Source organism: Myotis yumanensis, unplaced genomic scaffold (genome assembly GCF_028538775.1).
Source record: "Myotis yumanensis isolate MYYU_CA2020_CCGP unplaced genomic scaffold, mMyoYum1.0.hap1 SCAF_19, whole genome shotgun sequence".
Classification (NCBI taxonomy): Eukaryota; Metazoa; Chordata; class Mammalia; order Chiroptera; family Vespertilionidae; genus Myotis; species Myotis yumanensis.
The window spans coordinates 27,919,151-27,940,440 of record NW_027223770.1 but is presented as its reverse complement, the minus strand read 5'-3'; the positions used below and the strand labels follow the sequence as shown (position 1 = coordinate 27,940,440).

Here is a 21,290-nt window from a genome sequence, read left to right as displayed (position 1 = left end):
CTTATCCACGGGGACACCCCTCACCCACTGGACACCCCTCGCCCACGGGGACACCCCTCATCCACGGGGACACCCCTTATCCACGGGGACACCCCTCGCCCACGGGGACACCCCTCACCCACGGGGACACCCCTTATCCACGGGGACACCCCTCGCCCACGGGGACACCCCTCATCCACGGGGACACCCCTCACCCATGGGGACACCCCTCACCCACGGGGACACCCCTCGCCCACGGGGACACCCCTTATCCACGGGGACACCCCTCGCCCACACCCACAGGCCGTGGATTGAAGACGGAACGGCCTCTTCGCGGCCCTAGTGGTGGATGACGCTCCTTTCTTAGAAATATCAACAGATGATTCTTTCCGTCTCTTTTTATTTGCTTTTTGCATTTTTTTAAACAAATCATTTTTGGTAGCTTCACTGTGTTATCCTTGGGGACTCGTGGCACACGCGCCGGGCTGGGCCCTGTGCGTGGTCAGCGCCCCCGAGTTCCCCCGCGGACTTTGGCTCTGCCCCCCCGCCCCCCCCCACGGCTACAAACCCCCGGGGACAAACAGCGTCCCTTCCCGGCTTCCAAACGCCCGCGAGTCCATGGCGCGCCCTGCGCCCCTGCGCCCCTGTGACTCCCCAGCGCCCGGGGCGCCTCCGGAAACAGGGGAGGGCCGGGCGCGGGGCCCTGCGGCCCGAGGGTCCTACACCGCGTCCTTGAGTTTCTCCAGGTAGTTTCTCAGCTCGTGGGGGGCGCCCCCGCCCAGGTCCGGGCGCACCCACGTGAGGTCCTCGTCCCGGCCGCTGGGGACGGAGCCGGCGGTGGGGCCGTCGGGGGAGATGGCAGCGAACTGCACCTTCCGCCTCCGGGAGCCGGGCGAGGGCGGGGGCTCCCGCCGGGGGTCCCGGCCCGGCCTGCCCCCCGGATCGGCCGCGGGGCGCGGCGCCTGGCCCTGCGCCGGCTTCGGGGAGCCGCCCCCGTGGAGCAGGAGGCGGCCGCTGTCCTCGCCGCCCGCGGGCCCGCGGTCCAGGACGGTCGTGCGCTCCTCGGGGGGCGGCGGCGGCGGGGACGGGGGCGGCGGGGACCCCTGGCCCGCGCCGTCCAGCAGCTCCGTCTCGGGGCCCAGCCACACCCAGTCGTGCGAGTGGGTCCCCCCGGAGGCGGCGGGGCCCTCGGGGGGCAGCTGCTTGCGCCGGAACTGCAGGGCGAAGGTGGAGCAGTTCACCAGGAAGACGAGGATGGCCAAGCAGAAGACGCCGAGCAGCGCGAACATGCCGATCTGCAGGTCGGTGAGGCCGCGCGCCCCGGGCGCCCCCATCCCGGGGGCCAGGCCGCCGCCCGCGCGCCCCGCCCCGGCCTCCGCGGGCGCCGGGAAGTGGCTCAGGTCCAGCGGGATGTTCTGCACCCGCCCCTCGGCGGGCGGCCGGGCCGCGTCCAGCCGGCTGCTCCTGGCCGCCTTGTTGTCCAGCAGCGGCCGGGCCGTGGGGCCGCCCCGGCGCGGGGCCCCCTCCTCTGGCTCCCGGGGCGCGTCCGGGCCCGCGCGCTCGGCCTCCGCGCCCTTGGGCCGCCGGTCACTGGCCTGGTTCCGGATCTCGCCCTCCTCGTCCTCCGCCGCCGCCTCCTCCGCGCCGCCCCCGGGGCCGGGGCCCGAGTCCGCGTCCTTCGGGCCGAACTTGACCCTGACGCTGCCCACGCCGCCGGCCAGGACGCTCCTGCGCTTGGACTTCTGGCAGGTCCCGGCGATGCTGAGGTCCACGCGCACCAGCGGGCCCTGGCCCTCCCCCTCGGCCGCCACCACGGGCCACCCCGGGGCGCGGGCCGGGGGCGCGGACACCACCGCCTCGTCCAGGGAGGAGGCGCTCAGGGTGAAGTCCCGGCCGTCGTAGATGTCCAGGGGCGCCACCGAGCCGTCGCTGAACCGCAGCCACGTGCTGACCACAGCTTCCTGGGGGGGGAGGAGGGGCAGCCGGTTAGGGGAGGGGGCGCCGCCTCTGCTCTTAGGACACCCGCCCCCCAACCCCTCCCGCTTGCCGCCCCTCCAGTTCCAGACCAGGCACTAACGCAAGTGTGGGGGCCCAGAGTCACCCCAAGATGTGCCTCCGTGGGGTGCAGATTGTTTTGAGCTAAACTGCAGCGGTTCTCAACGTGTGGGTCGCCTAAGACCATCCTGCAGATCAGATATTTACAGGACGATTCATCACAGCAGCAACATGACAGTTAGGAAGAAGCAACGAAAACAATTTTATGGTTGGGGGTCACCCCAACACGAGGAACTGTATTGAAAGGGCCAGAAGGTTGAGAACCACTGAGCTAAAGGCAACTTTTGAAAAAAATTTTTTTTTTAAATTGATTTCACAGAGGAAGGGAGAGGGGGAGGGAGATGGAAGCATCAATGATGAGCGAGAATCACGGACCGGCTGCCCCCTGCACGCCCCGCACTGGGGATGGAGCCCGCAGCCCGGGCCTGTGCCCTGACCGGGATCGAACCCTGACCTCCTGGTTCCTAGGTGGACGCTCAGCCGCTGAGCCACGCCGCCGGGGGAGCTTAAGGCAAGTTTAGCTTCAGGCTCAGGAGAAACTCCTGCCTCTCTTTTTAACGACCTCAAAGGGCTTGACCGAGGGGCCGTGCCCGTAAGAGATGACCAGCGATGGCCTTTGCTCACTGAACAGCTGCCCTCCAATCATCCTGCAAAGACCCTAGAACGGAACCCCGAGAGCCCCACAGTGGCTCAGGGGCTGAGCCTCGACCTAGGAACCAGGAGGTCAGGGTTCGATTCCCAGTCAGGGCACAGGCCCGGGTTGCGGGCCGATCCCCACCAGTGGGGGGCGTGCAGGAGGCAGCCGGTCCATGATTCTCTCTCATCATCCATATTTCTTTCTCTCTCTCCCTCTCCCTTCCTCTCTGAAATCAATAGAAATATATTTAAAATTAATAAGATAAATCAATCAGGGAGGTGGGGGCAGTGTGGCTCAGGTCACCCCACGTCCCTGTGGGTGAGCCGGGTGCCCCTGTCTGCAGCGTCTCGGCCTGCATTCTAGAAGGGGGTTCCGAGACCCCACCCACTTCCCCTCCCGCAGAACCAGGCCCGGGAGCCGCCGGCCCCTCCCCATCCCGGTGCTGGGCTCCCACCTGCTGGGGGGCCCGCAGCAGCTCCTCTGCCTCGGCCACGGCGGTGACCACCCTGCCGTTCTCCGCGCTGGGGTGGAGGGTGAGCGACAGCCCGGCCACCAGCTGGACGGCCAGGTCTGTCAGCGACACTCTGTCCTCTAACACCGTCACCGTCTTCTCGGCCAGGATGGAGTCGGACAGAGGGGACAGCACCTGGGGGGGCGGGGGGGGGGGGGGGGAGACACGAGACAGATCCGTCATCACACGTTCCCAGGCCCTGTTCCTCCATCCCAGAGGCCGGAGGGGCAGAGACAGGGAGAAGCCACGAATCCGAGCTCACCACCCACACCAGAGAGTCAGACAGTCACACCCACCTCCCGTCCCCCAGCGCCCGCCACGCTCAGGGCTGGGCACCTGCCCCCCTCCCCCAGCGCCCGCCACGCTCAGGGCTGGGCACCTGCCCCCCCTCCCGTCCCCCAGCGCCCGCCACGCTCAGGGCTGGGCACCTGCCCCCCTCCCCTCCCCCAGCGCCCGCCACGCTCAGGGCTGGGCACCTGCCTCCCCTCCCCTCCCCCAGCGCCCGCCACGCTCAGGGCTGGGCACCTGTCCCCCTCCCCCAGCGCCCGCCACGCTCAGGGCTGGGCACCTGCCCCCCCTTCCGCAGCACCCGCCACGCTCAGGGCTGGGCAGCCTCCTACCTGGATGGTGGTCATCCCGACCTCCCGCCCGACCAGGACCCTGCCGTCCAGCAGGGTGGCCACGCGCGGCGCCTCCAGCTTCATGAAGTCGGCCACCAGGTGGGTGACGTCCACCTGCCAGTCAGGCCCGAGCAGGAGGCGGGGCTGTGCCCAGGGCCCGGCGCCCTCGGCCAGGAAGCGGGTGAGCACTCGCACGGTGGCGCGCTGGTACTGCAGGGCGCAGCCCCGGCCTCGCCGGGCGTCCTCGTCCTCGTCCTGGTCCTCGCTGGCGCGCTCGGGCCTGCGGGCCGGAGGGGGCGCTCAGGCCGGGGGAGGGGCTCACAGAGGCCCTGGGGCCTCAGGGCCGTGGGGGTGAGGGGGGTGCGCCTCCGCCTCCAGGGGGGCCTCGCCACAGGGCCCAGGGCCTCAGGCAGCTCCCCCTCGAAGACACTTATTGGCAAATAACAACATGAGCGTTAATGGTTCCTCAGCTCATAGTCATGAGAAAGACACAGATCACAGGTCACCTCTTACTGGCCACGCGGGACCCGCGGGGGGTGGGGGGGGGTCCTCCATTCCTGGCCTGCAGGAGGCAGCCGATCCGTGAATCTCTCTCATCGTTGATGTTTCTCTCTCTCTCTCCCTCTCCCTTCCTCTCTGAAATCAATTAAAAAACAAAAATAAATGCAATTAAATGTCATCCAATAATTTGATAGTCAGGGAGCTTGTCACGCTCCTAGGTATTCCCAAACCACAGAAGGAGGAGAAAATAAACCCCGAACCCCAGTTCCCTGGGGGCCGAGGGGCTGGAAAGACATACAGCTTCCCTCTCGTCCTTTCCAGGGCGGCTCGCTCAGAGGCCGCCCCCCCCAGGCCCGAGGGAAGGGCGCCGCGGCCCGGGTCTGCCGCTGACCCTGCCCGGGTGGCCCTCCTGCCCGCTGGGTCCGCTGGCCTGGGCTCCTCACAGGGCTGAGGTTAGGCCGGAGGACAGGTCATCGCCATGGCAACAGCAGCACCTACTATGCGCAGGCCCTGTGCCGGCTGCTCTCATGCGACGAGGGATGAACAAAGCCAGGATCAGGCTCTGGTGTATCCCCCGTCCCCCCGTCCCCCCGGCAGGGCTCACCTCTTACTGGCCGTGATGGGCACCCGCCAGCCCTTGATCTGGCTCAGCTCTGTGTCCGAGACCTCGATCTGCAGCGGGAGCCGGGGCGCCCACACGGTGAGGTGCAGGGCGGCGCTCAGGTGCTGGTAGGTGAAGTTCACCACCGCGTCCACCTTGCCCTTCATCTCCTTCCCGTTGACGAAGACGTAGTCACAGCGGTCGGACACCTGCAAAGACGGAGAGGGGAGGGCAGAGGGGTTCACGGGCCTGAGACCAGCCCCGGTCACCCTGTGGCTCAGGAGGTGCACAGGCTCAGGTCGGGGTCCCCCCAGGCCAGGCCCGGGGACAAGGAGGCAGGGGGGATGGGGGTTGCTGGGAGGTGACCCTGGAGGGCGCCCGCGGGGCAGAGTGAGCGGGACAGAGAAAGAGGGAGAGTCCATGGAAAGATGCAGGAAGCAGCCGGAAGGGGCAACGTGGACAGGGCAGGACCCCATCAGCGGTCCCCAGCGGACTCTGACCATGGGCGCCCCCAGGACCTGCAAACAGAAGACTGGAGACCAGAAGCCCCTCCCCCAACTTTGGCGATAGTTACGCCTCCTGGAAATCAGACCGGGGTTAGGTTCTTCCATCTGAGAAGTGAAAGGAGAAGTAGGTTGGGTTAGAGAGAAACGCCATGACCGTCTGCGGAGCCGTTTATGGGATGGGACTGACGCCGACCCCACGTGCCCACATCAGCGGCCAAAGCGAGAAGCCCTTGCCGGCAAGGAGGACCTCGACTCATCTCTGATCTCTTGGCTCCTCACACCAGCTGCTCAGGGGCAGCTCAGCAAAGTGGATACTCAAGGGAGGATGGACGGATGGACGGAGAGGTAGAGATGGGTGGATAGATGGATGGATGGGTGGATGATGATGGACAATGCATGGATGGATGAGTGGATGGTGGATGGATGGATACATAGATAAATGGACAGTTTGATGGATAGATGCATGGATGATGGATGGATGATGGATGGGTAGATAGACAATTTGATGGATGGATGGATGATGGATGGGTGAATGACGGATGGATGGATGGACGATGGATGAATGATGGATGGATAATGGATAGGTAGTTTGATGGATAGATGGATGGATGATGGATGGATGATGGATGATGGATGAATGATGGATGGATGGATAGATAGTTTGATGGATAGATGGATGGATGGCTGAGTGATGGATGGATGGATGGATGGGTGAATGACAGATGGATGATGGATGGGTGAATGATGGACGATGGATGGAAGATGGATGGATGATGGATGATGGATGAATGATGGATGGATGGATAGATAGTTTGATGGATAGATGGATGGATGACTGAATGATGGATGGATGGGTGAATGATGGACGATGGATGGAAGATGGATGGATGATGGACAGCTAGATCGGTGGATGGACAGGTCCTTCCCTCACGGGCACACCCACTTCCAGACAAACAAACCAGAACCTTGGGGTGCGGGGACCTGTGGTGAGAGCTGGAGGCAAGAGGGAGCCGAGAGCCTGGAAACCCGGGAAGTGAACTTGGAAACTGCTGACAGCACTTCTGCTGCCCGCTAACCTTTTCGGGGCCACTGCCTCCTGGGAGGACACAGGCAACGCGAGCTCTTGCGATGGAAACGCACGTCCTGCAGTTTCGTGGAAACGTTTCCGTTAACGAAGTCATTCCCGGCGCCTCCACGGGGCGCGTGCCCGCCCTGAGCTGTACCTGCCGCGGCGCGCATCTGCCTCCCATCCAACCTGCTGCCCTGCACGCCCCCATCCGGTGCTGAGCAATGAGCCCCCATCACCCTCTCCCCCGGCTCCCAGGAACATGACGGCCACGCTGGGCCCAATTCCACCTTCACCTCCTCGCACTGGTGTTTGCAGGGGCAGCCGGGAGGGCTGGGCTCGGCGTACACACACACACACACACACACAGACACACACCCGTGTCCACCGGGGACGGGGCCGGAGCTGGTGGGCGGGGCGCACACCCATCGATCTTCTGCTTGGGGTCCAGCGCTGGATTGAAAATGTTTACACACCGATTCAGGGCTGAAACCAATTTCAGCCGCCGTCCCCGGCTCCTCATTAGCGTGGAGGCCGTCCTGGCCGCGGCGGCAGCGGCAGAATCGCCGGCGAGAGTTATGTCCGTAATCATTTCTTTAATCAATGTTGCAATTTACGGGCCATTGACTCCCTCGTTTATTACCGTCCTGAGCTCGGGTGGGAGGGGAGCGGCGGCTCCAGAATATAGAAGTGATTATGCCAACGCGGAGGGCGGGGCCCTGCGGTGCGGGGAGGGGGGGGGTGAAGGGGGGCGGGAAGGAGGGGGCTTGTCCCTGCTCTTCCCGAAGGGGCCGTGAAGGCCTGGGGAGCCTCGCTGCCCTCATCACGGGCCGAGTGGCCGAGGCGGAAACCACGTTCCCACCAGGAGCTGGCTCCGCTGCACCGAGGAGCCCAAACCCGCTGGTTTATTTATTTATTTTTTTAAATATATTTTTATTGATTTCAGAGAGGAAGGGAGAGAGAGAAACATCAATGATTAGAGAATCATGGATCAGCTGCCTCCTGCACGCCCCCCACTGGGGATCAAGCCTGCAACCCGGGCCTGTGCCCTGACCAGGGTGGAGGGATGGGGGGAGGATTGAACCCTGACCTCCCGGTTCCTAGGTTGACGTTCAACCACTGAGCCACACCGGCCGGGCCCAGGTCCCTGTTATGAGGGCTCCACCTCAGGCCTCATCGCCTCCCGCAGTTCCTCCTCCCACCACCTTGGGGGGCAGGACCCCAGCAAAGGAATTTGTGGCGCGGCTCAGGGGCTTAGCGTCGACCTAGGAACCAGGAGGTCACGGTTGGATTCCTGGTCAGGGCACAGGCCCGGGCTGCAGGCTCCACCCCCACCAGCAGGGGGCGCGCAAGAGGCTGCCAATCAATGACTCTCATCATCGATGTTTCTGTCTCTCTCCCTCTCCCTTCTTCTCTGAAATCAATAAAAATATTATCTGAAAAAGAAAACTGTTCCGAAATCAAACTCCTGCTGCAGGTTATTTTCTTGCCACTTAGGAGAGGGGGCTGGGGAGGGAAATGAAGTTCCGAGACAGAAACGGCAGGTTCCCAGGCCTCGGACCTGCGCTGTGTCCCCTGCTCTGGAAACCACACCCCGGCGGCTCGCACACAGTAGGGCTGCCTCGTTTGACGCCTGCGATGGGTCTCCCCATCCTCTCACCCTCAGGCCTTTCTGGGGTTTGCTCGCACGTAAACACCTCGAGAGACGGTCTCTGACGTTCCCACTTAAAACTGGGACTCTCCCAGCCTCCCTCCCCCTCCCCCCTCCCCCTCCCCCTCCCCCCGGCTCTATTCCCCCCTTTCGTCTCGGCCGCCTCGCACGCTGTCCGTCTGCCCGCCTGTTTGGGTTCCTATGTCTCCTCTATCGCTGAACTTAACCGAGGGCTGGGGCCGTTTGGTTCCGTGTTGTATCCCTGGTGACTAGACCAGCACATAGTAGGTGCTTACGAGACGTGCACCGAAGAACGAAGGAAGGAATCGGACCCGGTAAACCGGCAGCCCTGCGCAGTATTAAAATAGCAAATTAGCCCTGGCCGGTGTGGTTCAGTGGATAGAGCGTCAGCCTGCGGACCGCAAAGCGTCCGGGTTCCATTCCGGTCAAGGGCACAGGCCTGGCTTGCGGGCTCCATCCCCAGTGTGGGGTGTGCAGGAGGCAGCCGACCGGCGATTCTCTCTCATCGTGGATGTTCTAGCGCTCTCTCCCTCTCCCTTCCTCTCTGAAATCAATAAAGATATATTTTTAAAAATAAAATAAAATAGCAAATTAGTTACCGGCGTTGAAAAGCCCTGGCCTTCCATTTCGTTACCGGCCTGAAGCCTGAACGCATCTGAGTTCTCTGCCCGGGCGTCCTGCTGGTTCAGAGACCAGCCCGGAGGGGGGGGGTGTGTGTGGTGGGGGGGGGGCGGGCAGAGTGATTAGCAGCCATCCAGCCCCTGAGATCCCCCCCAACCCCCGGCTTCCTCACGCTTCTGCTTTGCCCGGCTCCCCACGTCCCCCCGCCCCTCAAGCCCCGGCCGCAGTTACGGGTGGATTTCGTCACCTTCCTCTTCGGTGCTAGTTTTGCCCGGTGTCCCCGGCCCACAGTGTGCGAAGTGCCAACCCCGCCCGGTCAGGGGCCAGGGGCCAGCCTGAGCTCTGTACGGGGGCGCAGGCTGCAGGGGCTGCTGGGGACCCCCCCCACCTCCACACACACACACACGCCGGGGAGACCGCGGGCAGCTGATTTCGTCCTGATAACAACTGGCGAGCAACCCGCAGGGCCCGCGACGGAGAATTAAGTGGCCAGAAACGTCTCCACATCCTGGGGGCAGCGTGTTGTCAAGGCAACGGCAGCCGGTGGCTGGAGGAGAGAAGGCGCCCGGGGCCGGGCCGCTCCACACACTGCCCCCCGGGACGCGCGGGGCTGCCCGCGCACGCGAGTGTGGGCACAGGTGCACGCACACACGGGGGGCTTCCCGCAGCGACGGGGGGGGGGGGGGGGGCGGACAGCCGGCCACAGGCCGGGGCGTGTAGTTCGTGTCCGGACACAGTGGCTGTGCTGTGGGCCTCTACGGGGAGACGGCAGGGAGCCTCCAGACACCCCACAAGGCACACGGCGCCCCCCCCCCCCCCCGTAGGATCACCTGGGGGAGAAGGTCCAGGGTGCCCAGGTGGCAAAGTCCAGCTCAGAGTCTAGCCCAGCCGTGGGCAAACTATGGCCCGCGGGCCGGATCCGGCCCGTTTGAAATGAATAAAACTAAAAAAAAAAAAGACCGTACCCTTTTATGCAATGATGTTTACTGTGAATTTATATTAATTCACACAAACACTCCATCCATGCTTTTGTTCCGGCCTCCGGTCCAGTTTAAGAACCCATCGTGGCCCTCGAGTCAAAAAGTGTGCCCACCCCTGGGCTAGACCTTTGCGGTCCAGCACAGCCGCCCTCGCCACCCGCGGTCACAGGGCACCGGCCCGGGCAGCAGTGGGAGGTGTGCTCCACGTCTCGACACACTCGAGCCCCGGCCTGTGTCGCTCAGTGGTCAGAGCGTCGGCCCACGCACCAGAGGGTCCCGGGTTCGATTCCCGATCAAGGGCACGTACCTGGGCTGCAGGTTCCACCCCGGGTCACAGTCAGGGCGTGTGCAGGCAACCGATGGCTGCGTCTCTCTCATCGATGTCTCTCTCTCCCCCCGCCCCCTCCCTTCCACTCTCTCCAACAGGCAGCGGGAAAACACCCCGGCTGAGGATTAACAACCACCACCAAGACCCCTCACCTTGAGGACGTCCTCGTCGGCCGACGTGCACTCCACGGACTCGGAGATGTCGGCCACGGCGCCGCTCTCCTCCACCGACACCACCCGGAGGGGCAGGGCGACCGTCCGCCCGGTGAGGATGGCGGTGTTGAGCAGCTCCGAGTCCTGCGGGGGAACGGACACACCAGGGTCAGGGCGGCTGCGCCGGCCGCTGCGGGGGGGCCTGCCCGGCTCTGTGGACGCGACACCCCGGCCCCCACCGCGGGCCTGTGGGCAGAGCGCCCCCCGTGGGGACGGCGGCCGAGAGCGTTGCACAGCGCGCTGCATCAGCGGCCACCCTCCTCGCTCCCGACAGCAGCAGCCGCCCCGTCTGCAGCAGCGCTGTGGCCAGTCGCCCAGGCCCGGAGCCGCCCGGTGCCAGCAGGACGGGGCGGGGGGGGGGGGGGGGGTGTAGAATGCTGTGGCGCATTGACACCGGGGAAGGCTCTCCAGAGTAAGACAGAAGGCGGTCTTACCCTCTGAGAGCCTGGAGGGACCTCGAGAGTATTTTTAAAAATGCATTTTTATTTATTTTTTTAATCCTCCCCTGAGGATATTTTCCCATTGATTTTTAGAGCGAGTGGAAGAGAGAGGAAGAGACAGAGAGAAACGTGGACGTGAGAGAGACACATCGATGGGTTGCCCCCTGCACGCGCCCCCTGACCAGGGCCCGGGTCGGGGAGGAGCCTGCAACCGAGGTGCCTGCCCTGGACCGGAATCGAACCCGGGGCCCTTGGGTCCGCAGGCTGACACTCTATCCGCTGAGCCACTCGGCCGGGGGCGAACACCTCTCTCGGGAGTGCGGGCACGACCCTCCTCTCTCAGGCGGAGGCGGTGAACAGGGGGCACCCTGGGCCCCTTTCCCTTCGGGCTGACGTCTCCCCAAGTCCCTCCCGGAAACGCCGCTCGACGGGAAGGGAGGAGACGCCGGGGCGGAGAGGTTTGCTCGGGTCTTTCTCGGGGCAGCAACTGGCCCAGCAGCGACCTTTAATGACATGCGCTCGGCGGAGGGGCCCTGGGTCCCGGGGGTGGGGGGGGAGTCCTGGCCTCGCTCTGTCCGACACTGGGGCCCTACGGCCAGCAATGACCTCGCTTCCGTCCGGCTCCTCCCGGGCCCGCGGGACTCCGGGGCCCGGCTACCGTCAGGGAGGAGGCGCACGGGGCTGTTCCAGATGCTGCGGATGCTCCCGGGGCTCCCAGGTCCAAGTCCGCTCCCAGGTTCATTACCGTAATGAGCTCAGAGCCCGGCTTCCGCCTCCTCCTCCCGCAGGACGGCCTTCGGCTAATGGCTCCATTAACGCCCAGGTTCCCGCCTGGGTTAATGAGGGTGAGCTTCCCAGTGCCGGCTCCTCTCTCTCTCTCTCTCTCTCTCTCTCTCTCTCTCTCTCGGAGAGGGAGAGGGAGAGGGAAACGTCAGTGATGAGAGAGAGTCCTGGATCGGCTGCCTCCTGCACGCCCCACACTGGGACGGAGCCCACAACCCGGGCCTGTGCCCTGACCTGGAATCGAACCCTGACCTCCTGGTTCATAAGTCGATGTTCAACCACTGAGCCACACTGGCCAGGCCCAGCGCACAATTTAAATGCATAACATGCACTGTCTTTGGGGACGGACCCCAGCCCCAGCCGGACCCGGAGGAACCCGGGCGCGGGGCGGGCAGGGAGCAGACACCACCTGTCTTTACCCGCAGGAGGCGCTGCAGGAGGCCGCCCGGCCCTGCTCCCCGCGGCCCTCGGAGCCCAGAACCCACCCAGGAACCGGCTCAGAGCCTCCGGGACGCGCCCGAGGTCCGGCCGGGACTCAGGTTCGCTCGCTGGGCGACTAAATGGCTTCTCTCTGTCTGGCTGCCCCCTCCCCCCCTCCATCCCCCCCCTCCCTCCTGCATACACCGGGGACGGCTCTGCTTTGCTGAGGAGAATCAATAGGAAGTCAGGCCGTTACATCACTGTCATCTCCAATTTGCCGGAGCCCGAGGCTCGGAAGAAACACGCCGTGTTATTCGATTCTCCCTCATACATGCAAATCGGCGGCACCGTCTTCTGTGGCTGCACAGATGGCAGTTTTAACTAAATAAAGAGCGCGGCTGCTTCCGGAGCGAGAGACCCCGAGGCCGGCGAAGGGACCGCAGAGATGTCAGGCCAGGCCCGCCGGCCACGGGGCCGGGGCCGTGTCCCAGGAGTGAAAAACCAATTTTATCTGTGAAAAACCAATAAAATATATATTTAAAAAATGTTTTTTATTGGGTTCAGAGAGGAAGGCAGAGGGAGAGAGAGAGCAACATCCATGATGAGAGAGAATCATGGATCGGCTGCCTCCTGCACGCCCCCCACTGGGGATCGAGCCCACAACCCGGGCCTGTGCCCTGACCGGGAATCGAACCCGGGTCCCTTCAGTCCAAGGCTCTATCCACTGAGCCACACGGGCCAGGCTCCCCTGCCATCTCTGCAGTTCCTCCCAGAAACCTCCGCAGGGCGCCGAGGAGGCCCCCCCTGGAAGCAGCGAGCGTCCAGCATCCTGATCGGATGTGCGAGGAGCCGCCCGCCCGGAACCAATCACTGCGGCCCGCGGCCTCGCCAGGCGCCAGGCGGCATCGCTCAGGCTCCCGATAATCATAACCGTCATTACGGTAACGGATGCTTTCGCCTCTTCGTTTCCGACTGCGGCTGCCATAAAACTCCACAAACGGGAGGCTCAGCACCCAGAGATTGATCCCCGCTCCGGGCTGGGGGCTGGAGTCGGAAATCAGGGTGTCGGCGGGGCTGACTCCACCTGAAACCCACAGGGGAACAGCTTCCCTCGCCGCTTCTAAGCTTGGGGGGCAGGGAGGGGGGGCGGCCGACCACCCTGGGTGCCCCCGGCTCGCAGAGACACGGCTCCAGTTCTGCATCGCTTGACTCATGGCCTTTTCTTCCCTGTGTGTGTCTGTGTCCAAATGTCCCTCTTCTTTCTTACTTTATTTTTAAATATATATTTTCATTGATTTCAGAGAGGAAGAGAGAGAGAGAGAGAGAGAGAGAGAGAGAGAGAGAGGGAAACATCCATGATGAGAGAGAATCATGGATCGGCTGCCTCCTGCACGCCCCCCACTGGGGATGGAGCCCACAACCCGGGCCTGTGCCCTGACGGGGAATCGAACCCTGACCTCCTGGTTCACAGGTTGACGCTCAACCACTGAGCCACGCCGGCCGGGATTATTTTTAAAAATTAAACACACGGGGATGACATTGGTTCATACGACGACACAGCTTTCGCGTGTAGCAATTCCTTTCCATGCGGCTCTTCCGTGGGTCTCCGTGGGGGTCCCGGGAGGTCAGTCCCCCAAGGTCTCGGGTCTTGCCAAGGTGACCTTGGGGGGTCCAGGCACGTGGGTGCTCGCCGCACAGGACTCTGCTCACACCTTCTCGCAGGAAGTGACCAGCCAGCCTCACCCCTCTTCCCTGCGCGCAGTTCCCGCCCGGGAGCTGGGGCCTCGCCACCGTCAGCCACTTAGCAGATCGATCCTGCGAGCGGCGGCCGGGCCCCCACGCCCCCTCCCCGAGGACCCGGGTCCTTCATTCCGGCTGCACACGGCGGGGAGGCGCGGCTCCCACCTCATTTACTTCCAATTCGCTCCCGGTGCCATCGGGGCGCGGGAGCCCGGCTCACTTACCCGTCAATTTGCCGCTAATGCAAGATGGAGATGCTATTGCGAGGCGCTCGTTTAAGACAAGAAAGCAATTCCCGGTACGAGGCGCGCCTCCGCACGGCCGAGCCATTACCAGGAGCCTCCGCTGGGAGGGACACGAATTAGGGGCAGCGGGTCCCAGAGAAACGTCCTTTATTTGATCTTATTTATTTTGCAGCCTCGTGGAGAATGGACTCGGACGAGGCGTATGAGGCGGGCAGAGGCCGGGTTACAGCTGCGAGTCCAGGAAACAGTGTGTCCTTGTGGCATCACCATCCTGTTAGAGCCGCGGTTCTCAACCTCCCGGACGCCGCGACCCGTTTATACAGCTCCTCATGTTGTGGTGACCCCCAACCATAACATTATTTTTGTTGCTACTTCATAACTATCATGTTGCTTCTGTTATGAATCGTCATGTGAATATCTGATATGCAGGATGGATTTTCATTGTGACAAATTGAACATAATTAAAGCATAGTGATTAATCACAAAAACAATATGTAATTATATGTGTGTTTTCCGACGGTCTTAGGCGACCCCTGTGAAAGGGTCCTTCGACCTCCAAAGGGGTCGCGACCCACAGGTTGAGAACCGCTGGTTTAGCGTGTACTGATTTTTATTGGTTTTCGAGAGGAAGGGAGAGGGCGTGTTGGAGGTGAAATTTCTCGGTCCCCACCCAGCTTTCATCCAGTGGCGTTGGGGGCTGTGGGCCCAGGAATGAGCTCTGGGTAACGCAGGCAAAGAGGGGAGTGGCCACCGGGATCTCGGGGTGTCTGATGGCCGGACTGGGGAGTGGGGCGGGCGCTGAGATGAGGCCGGGGCAGCGCAGGCCACCGGGCACCGGGCATCGGGCACCGGGCACCGGGCATCGGTCAGGGAGATGCTGAGGAACGCAGGCCAGTGACGCCCCACATCCTGGCCCCCGATGAATTCCACTCTTCCTGCTGGCACAGAGGACACACGCTCCCTTCAGCACGGCCCAAATCTACCCGGAACCCCCCACGAACCCTCCGTGGGCAAAATTATAGATGGAAAACGGACCGTCTACCGCCTCAGGCAGCGGTTCTCAACCTGTGGGTCGCGACCCCTTTGGGGGTCGAACGACCCTTTCACAGGGGTCGCCTAAGACCATCGGAAAACACATATATAATTACCTATTGTTTTTGTGATTAATCACTATGCTTTCATTATGTTCAATTTGTAACAATGAAAATACATCCTGCATATCAGATATTTACATGACGATTCATAACAGTAGCAACATGACAGTGATGAAGCAGCCACGAAAATCATGTTATGGCTGGGGGTCACCACCACATGAGGAGCTGTATGAAAGGGTCGCGGCGTTAGGAAGGTTGAGAACCGCCGGCCTAAGGGATGGAGGGCACTGCCCCCTCGTGGCGGAGATGGGCATCGCGCCACCTCCCAGCGCAGGGACAACTGTGACGGACGGTTTTGAACCCGCACCAGTCACAGCCGGGCCCCTGACCCTGCTGGCCGGTCCAGGGCGCGTTCCAGGTAAAACAGACACATGGTACAATTTAACCATCTTCACGGACAGGCTCCCTCTCGACACCGCAGCCCGTCTCTGCTCCTGCCCGGGGTCCAGGCCGTCGGCCAGCTGACCTCCGTCTGCACAGTTTCGCCTTCGAAGAAATTCCGTAAGTGCATCCCTACTGCGCGTCCTCTCGGACGCCAGCCTCCTGCAGCACGTGCCTGGCTGGATCGGACACTTTTCCTCTAATCCTCCCCTGAGGACCCCGTTCCCCACGGGTTTTAGAAAGAGAGGAGGGCGAAGGCAGGGGGAGAGAGAAACATCCACGTGAGAGGGAACCATGGCTCGGCGGCCTCCTGCACGCCCCACACTGGGGATCGAGCCCGCAACCGGGGCCTGTGCCCCGACCGGGCATCGAACGGTGGCCTCCCGGTTCCTAGGTGGACGCCCAGCCCCTGAGCCAGGCCAGCCGGGCTCCACGCCCTGTAACTGGCCTCTCCCAACGACGCGCGACGCCGAGCGTGTTCATTCTGCTAACATTTCGGATTTAAGCAAATGCCTCTGGCGTGTCCTGGCTCGAAGCCACGGAGACGCTGTTCAGACATCGCATTCCGTCCTGACGCTGAGAGAATTTAAAAAGGAACCAAATCACAGGGCGGTGAGAAGGCCGGCTCGCTGGCTCGTCCCCAACAGGAAAAAAAAAGAAGAAGAAGAAGAAGAAGAAGAAAAAGCTGAAGAAAATGACAGGGGTCACTGGAGGCAGCCGGCGGAGCGCACGCCGGCGTGATTTATGCGGCCGGCCGTTCCCATTAATTATTGACATACATGCAATTAGGGGGACTCTGCCGTTCCCCGTGTCACTTTTCCTTGTAAAACTGGGATTTAAAAAATACAAAATGGCCTCTTGTCTGGACCAGCCAATCCCGCGTCTGAATAATGAGATGGCCGGACGCCCAGGCCGGCCAGGCGGCTCCTCTCCGTCCGCGGGGAGCCGGGCCCCCCAGCCCCCCGGCCGTGGTCCTCACCTCCTCCCTCCGGTTAAGGAGCCCGGGCTGAGGAGCCGGGTGCGAGGCCGGCTTCGAAGGACAACCCCAGACAGTGCGCCCCGAACCAGGCTCCCTGCTGCCCCCTGCTGACCTCTCGGGTAAATGCAAACCTTTTGCAGATGAATGGAACATGTTTTCGCCTCCTCTGCTCCGGCCAGCCTTACAGTTAAAATTTTTATGTATATCCTAGAGGCCCGGTGCACGCATTCAGCACGGGTGGGGTCCCTTGGCCTGGTCGGTGATTGGGGCCGATCAGGCCATCTCGCCCAGTCCCAATAGGGGCCGGTTGGGGCCGGCCAGCCAGGGAGGGACCGCAGGGCAGGAGGGCTCCAGGGCGTGTCCAGCCCGCTCGCCCAGTCCCCACCGGCCGGACCCCAGCAGCAAGCTAACCTACTGGACTGAGTGTCTGCCCCCTGGTGGTCAGTGCACGTCATAGCGACTGGTCAAGCGGTTGAGCAAACGGTCGACCAGTCAGACACTTAGCATATTACACTTTTGTTATATAGGATTATTTTTTAATTGATTTCAGAGAGGGAGAGAGAAAGAGAGAGAGAGAGAAACATCACTGATGAGAGAGAATCACGGACCGACTGCCTTCTGCACGCCCCCTACCGGGGGGTGGGGGTGGGTCAAGCTTGCAACCCATCGGCTCTTAAGGTTTTTGCTGCCACCCCAGTGGCCACAGCTTCACCGCAGCGGCTTCTGGGGACTGGGGCCCTGTGCCGGCGCCATGGGGTCCCGAGAGTCGCTTTCCAATACAATGAACGAATGCGCTGGTTCCGGCCTCTCTAAACCCCGTGACAAGCGCCGGTCGGGGCCAGGGAGAGAGCTCACGTCACCTCGCCGCTCCCATCCGTGTGGAAGGCAAGGAGCCAGCTTCGTTCCCCTGCAGGCGGCACCCACACAGGCTCCTGAACACGAAACCCGCACAACGCCTTTCTCTTTACTTCCAAGACCCTCCAGCACGAGGCGGGGGGGGGGGGAGGGGCAGGGGGTTCCCTGCGCTTCCCAGGCCGATGTTTCCTCCATCGCAGGGCGCAGGCGGCTCAGACAAGGTGTGACCCAGAACCTCTCAGCGGACACAGCCCGCGCCTGGGATACACGGGGTGGGGGGCGGCTCCTCAGTGACTGCAGGTCTGATCACCGAGATCGGACAGGCCGCTCCCAGGACACGGCCACTCACCGATTGTGGGCCTGAGCCGCCCGCCGCCTGCAGCCGTCAGCGGGGGAGGGGGCTGCGGAGGCCACGACCGCCCGACCCCAGGCCGCAAGGGGAATGGCATGGCCTCTGTCCTCACTTCCTAATAACCGGGGGGAAGGAGAGGGACCCGGACCCTCGAGCCGCTCATGGGCGTCCCTCTCGCTCTGGCACGAGCGGCCCCGAGTCATGCTGGGGAGGAGGTGGCTCCTCCCTCATCCACCTGCTGCCCATCTCCCCTCCAGTCAGGCTCATCATCGTTAAAACGAGAACCGGCCGGCAGGGCTCAGGGGTTGAGGGTCGACCTGTGAACCAGGAGGTCACGGTTTGATCCCCGGTCGGGGCACAGGCCGGGTTGGGGCTCCATCCCCAGTGGGGGGCGTGCAGGGGGCAGCCGGGCCATGGTTCTCTCTCCTCCTGGATGTTTCCTTCTCTCTCCCTCCCTCTCCCTTCCTCCCTGAAACCAACACAAACATACTTTAAAGATAAACTCTGGTGGGAAACCCCGAGACACCGAACTAGCCACCAGTTACACGCCTGGTCACGGCAGCTCCTAGGGCCTGGCCGCCGCGGCCACCTGGTCTCCACCTGCTCGCTGCCCCGGGGGAGGCCCTGCAGGGCGAGCGCAGCCCGAGGACGGCCGGACCAGGGGCGCGGAGCCCCGGCCGGGTGGGGGCGATGGACACGCAGCCTGTGAATCCGCGAGCCACACATGCCTTGGCCAGCCTCCCGGCCGAGGGGCAGGGCCCGGGACACACCCACGCGCGCGAGGCTTACCGTGGCCAGAGGCACGATGCCCACCAGGTCCTGCTGGCTGACGAAGAGCTCGGACACGGCGCTGCCCGAGGCGCCCGCGCGCGGGGACTCCAGCTGCCAGGCGATGGGCTGCGAGCCCGACAGGCTGCTGAAGCCGGCGATCTCGAAGCTCAGCTGCACGACCTCGGTGAGCGCGCTGCTCCTGCGGGGACATGGGGACGCGTGAGGCCGCGGTGCCCGGCGGGGACTCCTGTCCCGCCCACCCTCTGCCCCCCGGCCGCCCGGACGAGGATCTGAGGGGAAGCGACACACCTTCTGGGCAGCACCTGCCGGACAAGACGCCAGCAGGCGGGGCCGAGGACGGGAGACCCGGGTTATCAAACCCCTTAGCGACTGAACCTCATCTCGTAAGAAAATGGAGGGGGGAGGGGGCTTAAGAAGCCCAAAGTGATTGGGGGCTCAATCACTGCACCCCCAACACACACACACACACACACACACATGCATGCGCACACACTCACACACATACACACACTCACACACACTCAACGCATGCACACACACTCACATGCACACACAAACACACACACTCACACACATACACGCACATATATACACACACATGCATACACACATACACACATGCACACACACGTGCACACACACACGTGCACACACATATACACACTCACACACACACTCACATACACACGATCGTCCGTGCAGGATTTTAGTTCCAAAGCCACTGCCCACTGCCCACGGCTTCGTGGCCACAGACACAAGTGACCGACAGCCGCGGCCGGTGTGCTCAGTGGTTGGAGCGTCGGCCCGGGGACGGAAGGGTCCGGGTTCAATTCCAGTCAAGGGCGTGTACCTTGGTTACAGACTCCGTTCCCCGCCCCCTCCCAGCCTGAAGGGTCCCTGAGTGTCCACTAAGGGGGTGAAATGAAGAGCAGAGTCTGGGATCGGGGTCGCCTGGTCCCTGGCCCAACATCCGCCCCCCATCCCCTGTCCCTGCGCCCACAGGGGGAGCAGCGCCCAGCGCTCTCGGGGCTGCCAAGACCTGGTCCGTGGTCAGGCGCCCAGGACGCGCCCTGAACGTGGCTGCAGAGATGCTCTCGGGGCGGCGACAAGGGGGGGACAAGGGGGGCGGGGGACACAGGGCCATCGGCACGCAAGCGGCTGTGGGTTGTCTCTCCGTTGACGCTCACGCGCCTTCCCATCGGCTTTTCATCTTCCTTCCTCTGTCCCTCCAGCGCCTGCCTAATAGTTGCCACAATTTTCTTGCCGCCAGAGGCATGATTGTTTCTCTTAGACAGAGAAAGGCGGGGGGCGGGGGGTGGGGGAGCAGCCAGGAGAGATGCGGCGGGCACGTCTCGCACATCATCGCGGGACATGCCAGTCGCCGCGGCAGTTGCCGGTTCTGTTTGCTTGTGTAACCGCGGAAAACACCAGCCGGCCCAGCTCTCCCCGCCGCTGCCGGCGCCTGGACCTCGACGGCGCCGAACCCGCCTGGCAAAGTAGGTCAGAGGCTGCTAACAGATCCCGCTAATAGGTCTGCAGCACACGCCCGCACACGCCTGCACACGCCTGCACACGCCTGCACACGTCCATCAGCAATGCATCCCGCAACCCTGGCCAGCGGTCGGCAAACTCATTAGTCAGCAGAGCCAAATGCCAACAGGACAACGATTGAAATTTCTTCTGAGAGCCAAATGTTTTAAACTTAAACTATATAGGTAGGTGCATTGTTATTAACTTAATGAGGGTCCCCCTAAGGCTTAGGAAGAGCCACACTCAAGGGGCCAGAGAGCCGCATGTGGCTCGCGAGCCGCAGTTTGCCGACCACGGCCCTAGGCTATAGTGACACACGAGCGTGCATTAGCATTTACAACATCTGCTGCTCACCTGGATTTGACTACTGTCATGGTTTGCAATTTTTTGACGCTTAAGAAGATACTTTGTCGCACGCACGCTCACACACACACACACTCACACTCAACACACACACTCACACACTCACACACACACACACTCAACACACACACACACTCACACACACACTCACCACACTCACTCACACACACACACTCACACACTCACACACACACTCAACACTCACACGCAACACACACACACACACTCACACACACGCTCACACACACACACACGCTCACACACACGCTCACACACACACGCTCACACACACACACACACAGGAGCGAAGTCCAAACGCCACAGAGAAGGAGACAAAGTTTCCCCCTCACCCCGGACCCTTCACCTCTTAGACCCCCTCCCACCCCCTCGCTGTCCATTGACAAATACTCGCCTCTATTTTATTTTTAATTGTGGTCAAATGCACACGATAGAAACGTGGCCGTCGCAGCCACCAAGCCACGGTTCCGCGGCGTCCGGCGCATTCAGTCAGGCGACCCCCCCCGCCGGCACCTCCAGAACTCGCTCCATCTTGTCTCCTTTAAACTCTGTCCCCTCGAAACACCCCGCCCTCCCCCAGCGCCCGGCCCCCTCCAGCCACTCCCTGTCTCCGTGGGTTTGAAGGCTCAGGGCCCTCCTGGGGGTGGAATCGGGCGGCGTGCGTCCTGTGTGTCTGCCTCATGCACTGAGCAGAGTGTCCTCAAGGCTCAACCATGAAACTGGATGGGGAAGCATCTCTTCCCGTTTTTTAAAAACTATATTTTTATTGATTTCAGAGAGGAAGGGAGAGGGAGAGAGAGAGAGACACATCCATGATGAGAGAGAATCGTGGACCGGCTGCCTCCTGCACGCCCCCCACTGGGATCGAGCCCACAACCCGGGCCTGTGCCCTGACCGGAATCGAACTGGGGACCCTTCAGCCCGCAGGCTGATGCTCTACCCACTGAGC

At 62.6% G+C, this 21,290-nt stretch overlaps 1 protein-coding gene across 1 annotated transcript in view; it reads right to left on the bottom strand.

Moving 5' to 3' along the window:
* Positions 1-558: 558 nt before the first annotated feature.
* TMEM132C (transmembrane protein 132C) overlaps positions 559-21,290 on the bottom strand; it is a 72,297-nt gene continuing 51,565 nt past the window's right edge. The window contains exons 4-10 of the mRNA XM_070399462.1: positions 18,694-18,699; positions 18,428-18,605; positions 10,230-10,373; positions 4,908-5,113; positions 3,803-4,082; positions 3,126-3,317; positions 559-1,940 (exon numbers count right to left, since the gene is read on the bottom strand). Of these exons, the coding sequence (XP_070255563.1) occupies positions 699-1,940; positions 3,126-3,317; positions 3,803-4,082; positions 4,908-5,113; positions 10,230-10,373; positions 18,428-18,605; positions 18,694-18,699 (2,248 nt within the window). The 3' untranslated portion in view covers positions 559-698. The remainder of the gene's footprint in view (positions 1,941-3,125; positions 3,318-3,802; positions 4,083-4,907; positions 5,114-10,229; positions 10,374-18,427; positions 18,606-18,693; positions 18,700-21,290) is intronic.